This window comes from Coloeus monedula (genome assembly GCF_965178545.1).
Source record: "Coloeus monedula genome assembly, chromosome: 9".
NCBI classification, from domain to species: Eukaryota; Metazoa; Chordata; class Aves; order Passeriformes; family Corvidae; genus Coloeus; species Coloeus monedula.
The window spans coordinates 1,908,974-1,921,624 of NC_138789.1; the positions used below are offsets into that span (position 1 = coordinate 1,908,974).

The window sequence follows — 12,651 nt, forward strand, 5'->3', positions numbered from 1 at the left end:
TTGCACAGTCTTTCAAAGGAGCTGCAGAGGGTAATTGGGGTTACAGACTCTAAAGGAGAATTAAAATTCTAGTTATGTTTTGGATGGGTTCCAGCAAAGCAATTACTTGGCAACTCTAATATGTTGAGAACACACAATAAACTTGAGGAATGTCACAAATGTCTTTGTTTGGCTGACAACATGAATATAAGGTCTGAAGCTCAAACCTCCCCTGGTAAGCAGAGCAGCCTTGGAACACACTCTGCAGGGGCATGCACGTTAATTAACATCTTTTAGGCAGAGTTTGTGTAGCTCGTGCATTTATTCTAGTTCAATGACAGGATGACTAAAGGAAAAAAAGGTTAAAACTCTTGTTCAAATAAGGCACAACACAAATTAGCAGGCTTGTGTAAACAACAGATACAGCTTTCTTACTAAAGGAAAACATCAAACAAAAAACACATTTTGAAGAGATCTGACTGCTAACGTAAGAGCACAGTCGAGTTCTCAGCCTGGGCTTCCCCCAGTGACTCCACATCCATTGTACAATAACTCACACCAGGAAATGCTACAACACAGCAAAGACAAAACCACAGAAATCTCCTCCCTGATCCTATGATTCCATGAAAAGTACACAAACCCAATTAAAAGCAGCTGATTGAATTATGAGAGAGGCAGGTGCCAGGGAGATGGCAAAAACCCTGCCAGGGGATTCTGTATTGATTTGTGTCACTTTTCTGTATTTTGCAGCATGAAACAGCACACAATGGATACCAGGCAACCACGAAGCTGTATTAGTATGATTTCAGATGAAATTTTGTTTGGTTGGTTGCTTTTAGTAGAAATAAATGGGATTGAGGCATGAATATTTACATGTTTTGGGTGGTTTTAATGCCATTTGCTGCTGAGACGTTGCTATAACTGAATGAAGGTAGAGGCTGCTGTGAGATTAACATTTTTTTCCCTCCACCTTCTGTGACTGTTTGCAAAGAATAAAAAATACAGCCATACAATATTAAGTCTTTTCCACGTATCAGACTGCTCCCTTGCATGTGGTATTTCTGCAGTGGCACATTCCTAATTCACCAGCAAGTGGTTATGGGCTAGCAGCATTAACATTACTACACTAACATTACTTTTCTGGTTTGCAGAGCTTTCAATTGCTGTGGTTTTAGACATTTCTGTCCCTTTTTCCAAAACTGATTAATACAGGGACAAAGAAAGGGGCCTGAATCGACACTAGACACCAAGGGCCTTATCACATACAAGGAGAGAAAAAGAAGGCCTCGTATCTCTTGAGGTAAGACAGGCCCTCTGGTATGGAAACAGGGAATGGCTGTTAGATGTGCTCAGAGGAGAAGGAATCTTCCAGATCCCGGTTCACATGAGAGGAGACGAGGTGAGTGGATCAGAACATCTCTTGACAGAGAGCTGTGCCTTGTTCCCCCTCTACCTGTGCAGAGTAACCACAAAGAAAAACACATGCCCACCCTAAATCAGCATCTACCCCCCTGCACTCTGCCTGATCTTCTTCCCAGGGTTTATTCCCCATCCTCGCCCTTTCCCTGCCACGACACAGCTCTGGCCCTCGTCCCTCTGAGCCCTGACACGCTCTTCCCTTTCCAACAGGGAGTCAAATGCAAAGTTCACATTTTGATTTTACATACTCAGAAAATTCGTAACAGCCTCAGATTCTGAGCACAAAGCAACGGAAAGGGTTTTGGCACGGGCAGACTGCAATACCCTCTTCTTTAAAAACATTTCCCAAATTAGCTCAGCTTCCTGGATTTGTTCGCAGAATATCACTCTCCCATTTGTGATACTTTCCTTCAGTTATTTCTAAAGTGTTTTTGAAGCCTGCCAAGACAGTTTAGGATATGCTGCTATTCCAATACAGCAGATGGCACTAGTGTAAAGTAAGCATTATGGAAATTTACTGTATTCCTAGAAAAAACAACCAAGTGAACATCAACTAGCAGGTGGCTAAAATATTTCATGAGCAACGGGGAAAGTAATTCAGAGACATAGTGTGAACATGGAATTAGATGTGTCACCCCTCTAAGGCCCAAACTGGGTCATTCAAACCAGGCACTCGTCTTTGGTACCTTTTTCACCTAGAGCTTGGAACATTTTCTGAAACAGAAGCAGCCTTAGCATTTAGGACCACAAAATTTATCAACATCACCCAAAAGGTACCTTCTGTTCTCATAAGTTATCTTGGATTGCAGATTGTTGTTGAGACTGTTTTTCCTTTGCTCATGCTGAGCATTTATCATTGGCTTTGTTATTTTGGGGATAAACAAGCAGCAGCCACAACTGGAAGATACATAAATTATGGATGCTCACAGGAACAGCTGGACAACCCTGAGTAAAGGGTTATGCTGAACCCTGTGGCTCTCCTAGAACCTCTCAGATGTTCTCTATTACAACACCCTTCTCCTTGGGCCAAGCCTGAATTATTATAAATTCTGTTAGAATGTTCTGTGTCCCTGGTCCCCAAGGCAATACAGAACATGGTATTACACACCTCCAGTATTTCTGCTGTTGATTGAATTTTATATGCAACCACCTTATACTACTAACAACCTTCACTTTGAAAAGAACTTAGAACTGTTTATCATTATAATCTGAATGTTGTAAGCACACACATCCAAAAGCTTTAAGAAGTTCCTCATGCAGCAAACACACAATCAAATCCAACACCCTTCTTTCTTTCTTTTCACTTTAATTTCTGTTCTAGTGCTGAGAAGCCCCCACAGTAGATTACAGCTCTAGTCATCAGATGAATTAGGCTAAAATTACTTTTCCTGTGGTTTTAAATAACTCATCTCACTACATAAAAACCAAACATCCAGGTCTAGCAAACCTGATCTTATCTCCATTGCAGACCTCCCACTTCTGCAACAAAAAAGATGATGATGGCTGACATGTCACCAGATGCTTGAATGCAGCAAACCAGCATTACCACTGGACATCCACATTCAAATTCTAGTCATCCATCTGGAGTCTGAGAAAACCTATTCTCCTTCTTCTTTAATTAATTAAAAGCTAATTATAGCAGTCTGGGAAAGAAATCCTTTCCAGTCTCTTTATATGAAACAGCAGATAAGGACTTCAGCAGGACTCAGCTCTCCAGCAGGCCTGATGCAAAGGGGTTGGGCAGGAGGAAGGACAGTCCAAATGCCAAAATCTATTTGCCTGTATTCCTAAAAGGAAAAACAAACACAGGCCTCCTGGCCTTTTCCAGTGACCTTGCATGACATTGACTTTGCTTTGGTAAATAGTACCAGGGTAACACAGACAGCTCCAGCACAGATCGATGCCTACTTAGAATTTAAGCCCAGCTTTTAATATGCTGTTACTGTATGAGATTTTATTTCTAGCAAGTCCATTCTGCTGTTTTGTAAGATTCCTTAAAATATTCATAACTGGAAGGGTTAACAAATGTTGACAACACGGCAATAACAAGTAATTCCAAAAAGTTCCATCTTTCTTTCCCTATAGGTCTACAGAAGATAAACAACTGTGCACAATCCTTTATTTAATTCACATTTCATCTCAGCGCAGATTTACAGAGGAAGTGGGCTTGTTCTTGACTCAATTCCTGAGGAAGTTTAATAAATTGAAATGTTAATCTGTTCTTTCTCAACTCTGTTGAAGGCATCACAGAAGTATCTGACAGTGACAGATAAAAAATAGCAAGCTATTATGGTCCCTCCTCCTCAGTCAGCACCAGCACCGTGCCGGCCAGCCCTGAGCGGTACCATACGGCGTTTCCTGGCACATCCATCCTCAGCAAGACACACACAAGACAGAAATCAACTCTTCAGCGTCAATACTTGTAATTCTGCTATGATTTTCAGTGTTTCATCAGGAAGGAGTGCTCCCAATAGCCGTATCTCCACAGTGTGCTGCCACATTTTAACTATCAGTAAGTGTTCACTTACCAGCACCACCTTGTTCACATTTTAAAAGATTGTTAAAGTCACCTATCAGCCTTCATGATAACAAACAGTTTCTCAAAATCGATTATAAAAAATATTTACATAATATCCTGAAAGCAACAGTTGATATATAAAGGCCAAGGAGTGATGGTATCCCAGCTTTCAATTCCCCCTTCTTGCACTGTGCTGTGTGGTCCTGTGAAAGGCACCTTCCCTTCTTTGCTATCAGCTACATCAGAAAACATTAAATAATTTCATACTCAAAACTGATAATCATATGCATCCCTTTATATCCAGCCATGATCACAGAATGGCAGCTTAGTAGCCAAACTGTTAGCTTAGTAGTCAAATTACATAGTCAAAGGATGTATTATGGCACTAAAATAAACAGTGGTCTGTGCCAGCCCAGAAGGGGCAGTGTACAGGAGAGGTTTTTGCATATTCCCTGGAAGGACAGAAGTACCATCCTTAACTATTTTATATCCCCCAAAATTGCACAAAAAATAGCCAGGTTAACTTAAAATGGAGGTTCCCCATAGTGTTTCAAAATTCTCAGCTAGATGGAATGACAGCTTGAGCTCTGCACCTCCTTTAGTTCTGGCAGCACTGTATAGACCATGAAAGGGTAAAGAATTTTCTTTTCATGACAATTGTAAAAACCCTTACAGACTATCTGCCAACTGGTTTGGGTTGTTTTTCCTCTTCTAAATGCCTACTGAAGGTCATTTATTTAGTGTTTTTAAAACAAATATTTTAATTTAAAATGGAATATTTTAGAACACAAAATAAAGTGAAATGTCAACTGTTTGATATTCTGTAGCACAGCCAAGGTGCAGCTGTTGCACTGGGGACAGCTCTGAGTGACAAGAGCTTTACCTAGATGAATTGCTATTTCTGAGCATGACTTTAAATAAATAATTTAAAATAGAACAAAAAGAGACAGCAAAACAGAGCAGGCTCGCAAAGTGTTCAATAACATCATGTCATGTTGATAGATAAGACTGACAAGTCCAAATACAACTCTGCGTTTCATCAACAAAAATGTTCCTCAATGCAAACAGAAATAGCAAAGGGGAAAAGACAAATGAAACAGCTGCAACAGGCAGCTAAAAGGAACCTTGTGGAAAGATCTCCAGGATCCAACTCACACAGTTTGCTGAAATCACATTAAAACTTTCACCTGGATCAATAATAGGGTTGTGTTTTTATTACAAGCAGCTGAGCCTTACAGTATGTACCACAGCACTGTGGTGGTGTACCTGCCTGGAAGGCCAAAATCCTCTTCAAGCTTCTGTCACAGGGAAGACAAAGGATTCCAAAATATTTCTTTTCTACGTGAGGATGGGTGACAGAGTCTGCCTCAGCACTACTCAGGCAATATTCTTAGACCACTGAAATTTAAGTATTTTGGAGGGTTTGATTACATCTTCAATAGCCTGGTGACAACTTAAAAAATAAACAAAAAATAAAGATGCTAAGAAGACAACAGAATGAAATAACTCAGTCACACAGAAGCCATGGCAAATCCCAAAACTGTGGGAGTTTACATAAAACTGCTCTGGAGCAATATTTCATGTGAGAATGATGAGAAGACCTTGACTGTAGTGACACTCACTTTGATGGGATTCTAAAAATTCCTCCATAAAACTTAATTCCCATCATAACTTTTAGCTCCTTGTTCATAGCTCTGCTTCTGCCCAGGAGCTCCACCCCCAGCTTGTGCCACTGTTCCACTCTGCATGCAAGGGAAGGAAATGTGCCTCCCTGGGTAGCTGTGAAACTACAGGACTTCCAACAGGTATTTTTCCTCTCTGGATTGAAAGCTGAGTATCTGTAAGGACCAATTTCACTCTTCCAGCCACAATCGAAGATGAAAAACCCAAGCCAATACAAAAACTTTTGCTTGACATGGAATCACTGAATGGTTGGGGTTGGAAGGGACCTCTAAGGATCAGCTATTCCAAGACACAAATTGTTCACCTGTAATTCAAATATTTTCAAGGGGACCAGAGAGGCTCCCTTGAAATTGTTAGCTGGCAGGATGCATTCAACAATGGCTTTAAATGGTTTTCTGCCCCTTACTTTTTCATCCCTGAAAGAGTTGCATAGAATGTGAACATTTTGTGATGACAAACAGGACAGGGATGTGGAGAAAGCACAAGTCAGAAACCTGAAGGGTATTTAAAATTCATCTGTATCTATGAAAAATTAAGGAGAAGGCTGGAAGCTTGTTTTTAAAAACTTAAGACAGTTCACTTCAAAGGCTTCTTGCTTTTCTGGGGATTTTTTCTGCAGAATATGTTTCAGTGTTAGCAGCTGCCACTGGTTTTTCTCCTTCCAGTTGCCAGAATTATCAGCAGGCTGGCTGTTCAGAGATAAAGTAAGGAACAATTTAATGCAGAAAAAATGATGTTTTGATTTCCCCTGTAACTCCTTCCAGAGGCTGACTGGACACACAGCTTCAGTCCTCTGTCAAGGAACGGCTTCTTCCAGGTCCTGCCTTTGGCCACACACCTTCAGAACTGACTTGCTGTCTACAATTTTCATTTTCATATGACTTTAATCTATGCCCTTCCCACAAATTCTCAGAACTGCCTGTTACTTGTGAGTGGTTGAATCTTAGGAGCACTTTTCTGATAGCCTACACTGATGCCTCAGGACGCTGTCTCCACACTGCCCCAGTGTTTCTCAAGATGCCTATGGGGATCTTTTCACTTGAAATACATTTTCTCACTCCTTCTGGTTTATTTTTACCTGTAGTAAAAGAGGCTCCTTTAGCTGTGTGTGATTACCCTCCACAAACACTAACAAGTTTCCCTTTCCCTAGCATGTTCTAATGCTACACTTGCTCACTTTCTCCTTGGATTTCACCTTGGATTCTCCTTGGATTTCACTTTCTTTCCCACTGTAATTGCTTCAGACACGCTGAGATAAACACTGCCAATATTACCTTGCCTTGTTTTGATAAATGAGCACCAATATGCAGAATAAGAAATAGTCTGACCAGGACTGAATCCTACCAAAGCACGTGCAGCAAGCCTGAAGATTCTCAGAGAAAATACTTCACAATAAAAATGAACAAAATGAACTAGAGTCAACAGCGTTTCATGAAGCCTTCACCATTTAAAATTATCAAATATTTTATCTATCTCTTTCTTTTCATGTTTGTGACCCCCTGAAATTGGAGAGGAAATCAGTGACACGTTTAAAAGCAGGTGCAATGCCACGGATGCCTCTGACTTCCCACTTACCAAAGGAAGGACTGGTATTTTACCAAAATAAATATTCTAGATTATCAAGCTATTCTGACTGGCTTTTCAAAGGAAGTGTAGATATATCTACAGTACACACACACAGTGTTTTGTACCTGGAGCAGTAGTTGGAATAGCAGGGAAAAAACAAAAGGAAGGAGTTTCATTCAGTTGTGTGTTTGGCCCTTCTCACTCTTTGTTTAATATCAGGCCACCAAAGCAACATCTTTAGTCAGTGCCACCATTTCTGTCTGTGGGTACTCTGAATCAGGCCATCTGGAGAGCTTTCCTTGCTAGGTGTCTTCAAGAAATTACAATTCCTAACTTTGAATAATCATTCAACAAATTAAATGAAAAACAGACGTGCATCAGATAGTCTTAATGAGACCCCTCAGCAAAAAACGAGGCAATTCACAGCTCCAATTTGAAAACCAAACCAGTGCTTCACTGAACATCTTCTCTTCAATATAACCATGGTTTCTGCAGAACTTAGTTACACCCATTTTACAATTAAGCAGTAAAAGACTTCAGCAAGAAGAAACACTGATGGAGTGGAGGAAGGGCTTTCTGATTTAATACTTTTTTTACCTCACAAAGTAGTAAGTCAATGATGTGGAAGACCATGCAGAGTGGAAACTTGGCAGTAAAAAGAGTGAGGAACCACTGGGATGCATACATATGAGCTTCCAAATTGAGGTCTGAGAAATGGCTGTGCAAGTCTGGTAACTGCTCCTGGAATAAAGAGAAAATATAAATGTTTCAGTATTAACTCATTAACCTGAGCTCTCCATCCATATTTCCAGTAAGGACCAGGGTTGCTAAATACCAAAAAACACAACAAAGTGAAAGCCTGGCTTCTTTCAAGCAATGAAAATGTTTCTTGATAAATTTCAGTGCCCATGGTTACAGTTTTTAGTAAGATATCCGCAGTGGATTCTATCACAGTATCAAAGAACATACTGAGATTAGACTGAGAAATTACAAAATCTTCAACAGCCGAAAGGCAGAGCAGTTGTAAAATCTCTGTCATGGTGTGTATTTTTAAGTTATTCCTTTGCTGTGTCTTGCTAGAAAGGCTTCTGCCACAAAAAACAACGGCTACTGGAACCAGATCACCTCGCAGAGCTTGAAAGCAACAGAGCACACAACTCCACCAGACCATTTCTCTAACTAGGAGCACATACAGGCAACACAAAATAAGCACTGAAAATCCTCCTGAACAGTGATGATACGGTCATTTAATAAAGTATTTTTGTTAAGAGTGTATTTGTTAATAAAATCTGGTTTGTTTGTTAACAAAACTCTTTGGGAACATATGTAAATATTGAGAAGACCATATGCTGAAGTATCACATTAACTAGCAAGCAATTCTACTCCACCGAGTATGAAATATGCACAATTTGACATCTGAAAAAATACCACTAAATTAACAACAGTCTGGTTTGTTTGGTTTCAGTACATCCCACAGAGATACCTATGGTCATCTCTGAGAACTGACTTCAGCAACCAGCTTTTCCCTGTGCCAGCAGAAGGGCAGGGCTTAATGAACTGTCAGTAACTCCTTATTAGTCAGAACAACAATGTATAAAATGTGCAGCCGTTCAGCTCTGCCAAACTGCTCGATGAAACAATTCCACCCGAAAAAAGAGCAGAGGTTTGGAAGAGACAGTAAAACCTGCCCAATGATCCACGCTTGATTGGTATTTCATAAGCATCAGGATGTCCTGATTCGCCTGACCTCTTAACATCAACATAATTCATGGAAAGTAGGACACTGATGGAGGCAATCTGAAGGATACACTGGTCTCAACAGCACAGAGACATTCTCTCTAAACATCATCAGAAACAGAAAGACAGGGAGCAAGCAAACAGAGGGAGGGGGAAATCAAATACCTGCTCTGCTTGGATACAAACATTAGCAGCAAGAGTGATATATCAAAGACAAAAGAAACTAGAAACAAATCTGACTCAGGATGTTTGAATTCAGCTATTAAACTTCCCTGCTTTGCTTTACCCCACTTCTAAAAGGAGAGGGGTTTTATTATCCAATAGCTTTTGGAAGCAAAGCATTAATCTCTTCTTCATGCCAGTATTTCCATTTACGAAATAAATCGAAGGAGAAGTTGTTACTCTGGCCCCACCTGCATTAGCTTCTCCAGCTGGAAAAATTTGCAATGGAGATCTTCAAAGTTATTTCTGTAGAGGTCCCTCAAGCCATAGTCGTACATTATTTTCACAAATACACAGAATGCCTGCTCCTCTGGCATCTGTTTGGAAAAATACACAAAAATAAGGTTAATAATGGAGCTAGGGCTGGGCATGCCTTACACAGACACACACACTTAAACACCTTATGCACAGTGCATTCAGAACCAGGGATGTGTTAAAATTTTCAGCCAAGTACTATGAATGCTGAATTAACCAACTAAAATCTCAAGGGGACTATTCTCCTTGATGAGCACCTGGATTTGGCCTTCTTTGAAGAAAATGTGGGGTCGTATCACAGGTTCATGTACGTCTACATCCCAGCAGCACAGCTGTCAGCAGCATTCTTTCTGTCAAATAGGTATGAGAACAACCAGTGCACAACCCTCAGGCATATAAAAGCAATTTAAAAACAAAAAAAAGAAGGAAAATAAAATAAAAAGGCAACAACTCATGACAGTGATGTGTACTGTGGTTAAATGGGAAAAATTCAGGAGAAATAAGGTACAACCGACCCCTAGTGAGAACAATGCTTATCCACTTTCATTCAAACCCCAGGGCATCAAACTCTGAAGTCAGGTTTCCCACAATCCCATCTATTCACATGCTGACTTTTTTGGAATCCCTACATCCATAATCTGTATTTCATTCTGACCAAAATGTCTCATCCATCAGTGGTTTGGAAGGTGGCACTCACATGAGCTGTTTGAGCCACTCTACACTTGTATTTGTTGGCTTGAGCCCACTGAATGCTGAATTGGTGGGAAGCCCCGTGTCACAAAACCTCCACATCATCTTCCCAACTTCCCCTTGCCTTCAGGTACCACAAGAATGACAGTCACAAACAGAACCCAAATCAACCTTTCAATCCCATTAAAAACGTGCTTTCTTTTGGAAGCACCAGATTGTAACAAATTAAAACAATTACTGACAATCAAGAACACCTCTCGACCTTCAAGTGCATTCACTCATTTGGCCTACTGCCAACTCCTTATCACATATCAGCTACAGATAAAAGCTCAGTATTTTCTTCAAAGAGAATTTTAGGCTCTTCATATTTCCCTTCAGGGTTTCATCTTTTATGCTCAGCCCATAATTCGGCCCTGTCTCCAGGGCCATGGGCAGACAGCTTCGTTTTCATTTTCAGACATGAAAAAGGAAAGGAAGTGGTTAGCACAAAGGGTTGCCAGGCTGGCTGATGGCTGTCAGTCTGGGCTTCATTTACCCAAGACAAATCCTTAGGAATTTCAAAGCTCTTAATCACAATTTCATCTGGATGGAATGCTCCCCACTGACAGCACAGAAAAGCTGCAAACAAAGTAAAGGGAAGAAATAATTTTATCCTGACCAAAAGGCTTGAATCTGCTCTGTAAGACAATGAATGCAAATTTCAGGGGTTTTGGTAAAAACCAATTATTTCTAATGAAACAGCAGGTGCTCATGCACAGGCACATCCACCCTACGTGCTCAGTCAGATGCATTGACAACTGTCCCTGCCCCAAGACAGGGAGATGGAACAGAGGTCAGGACTGGGCCAAAGAGCTCCCCAAGTCCTTGCTCTCAGTGAACAGAGGCTCTCTGATACTACCAATCCCAAGGATTCAAAATCATACATCGAATTTTCATCTATTTTTTTTATTTAAGCAGAACACAAATTTTGGGCATTGCCATCCTGATTTTTAGTATTTAGATATTTGCCCTTTGCTGTCTTTTCTTTGAAATCACAAAAAGCCAGAAATTTGTAATTTTTTAAAGTGAAATTTTATGTGTTGTTTTTCCCCACAGACAAGGGCTCTGAAAAACAGACATGAAAAAAAAGTCAAATACTGGGAGACTTAGAGTACAATTATTAAAGTTGGCAACACTGCTCCCCTGTGATTAGAAGTTACCTGCATACCCTTGATGGGAATTTCATCGAAGAACCAAAACCACAAAAACAGAGGATGGAGGTTCAGGCTACCCAACCATCCCTGAAACCTATCCACATGGAAGAGAAAGCATAACCTGTCCCAGAAAAAAAGGAAAAGGAAAGGGTCTAGAAATCCATGCAAAGATAGAAAAGCACTCACAGCCTACAGATTGTTTGGAGAATTTGAGAAAAACAAGAGTGTGAGGACATCCTAGGAAGCTCCCAAATTACAGCTGTGCTCATTGAGACTGCTTCACTCCCCCCTTCTCTGAGCATTTCACTTTAGTATCCTATGATGAAACCAAATGTTATAAAGGACAGATTAAAATGAGTGTAACTTCCATTTAGTGCTCCCTGTGTACAGGGCAATTTCTTCCAGCTCCAGAAACACCAGAAACAGAGTTGATTCTCTGTAGTAATGACAGAACAGAACAAAGGCAGAGGAGCTGAAGTAGTAGTCAAACGTTAAGAATGTGACACCCACCCTTTTCTAAACACCTCTGGTATTGAAAATGGCTTATTTTTCCAGTGAACTTCAAAATCCTGCTTTGGGTAAAAAATTAATTGTAAAATTACTGTTAGATAAGCTATCTTATGTTAGACTGCAATAATGGGACTAATACAGGTTTATTCTTTAAAGATCTAAAGCTTCTCTGCAACACTGTCATCTGTATCATGTTTCTCAAGATTTCAAGGAGTCACAGCTCTCACTAGGAATTACAAGTTAAACTAATCTGAATTTGAGTTCCAAACACCTTAGGAAGAGTGTGTATAACATACACACCACCAGCAGCTGTCTCAAACCCACACTTCAAAAGGTATTTCAATCCTGATTGATAATTTACTAATTAAAACCTGAGAGAAAAAGCAGGCAAGAGCCTGAGTAAGAACTGTGGTTGAGCTTTGGGGTGGCTTATTCAGATAGACTTTATCTCAATAAATATGCTGCTTTTCCACTGAGACATCACACGTAAAGCATCTTACACCTATAAAAATCGTGTATTTATTTATCTATCTGGACATATACCCAGATCAAAGTTGGTGCAGTTTCTGATTAGAGGCTAAAATATAAAGGTTAAAAATCAGCTTGCCCTCAGAAGATATTATAAAATGCCCCCAAGAGAAAAAGTCTCCCAAAAAATTAGTGAGACTACTTGCTTTGATGAGCTGCTCTGAGAATGTCTCCTGGAGTTAAATTCCCCATGAGCACAAAGGGAGCTCACTTAGGTGACAACTAAATAAAAAGTAAATATTAATATGCAACAAACTGATTTCAGCTTTTGACACAGAAGTACTTGGGAATTTAATAGATTTCTCCCAGATAAAGAAAATCTACATTCATGAAGACAGAAGCCATTAATCT

General features: G+C 40.1%; 1 protein-coding gene across 6 annotated transcripts in view; it reads right to left on the minus strand.

The window, feature by feature from the left end:
* RABGAP1L (RAB GTPase activating protein 1 like) overlaps positions 1 to 12,651 on the minus strand; it is a gene marked incomplete at its 5' end in the record, with an annotated part of 238,535 nt that overhangs the window by 85,064 nt on the left and 140,820 nt on the right. For all 6 annotated transcript variants that reach the window (XR_014226648.1, XM_082287051.1, XM_082287048.1 and 3 more), the window contains 2 exons: positions 7,763 to 7,906; positions 9,316 to 9,441. Coding sequence is in view for 5 of the 6 variants with exons in the window: in XM_082287051.1 (XP_082143177.1) it covers positions 7,763 to 7,906; positions 9,316 to 9,441 (270 nt within the window). The remainder of the gene's footprint in view (positions 1 to 7,762; positions 7,907 to 9,315; positions 9,442 to 12,651) is intronic.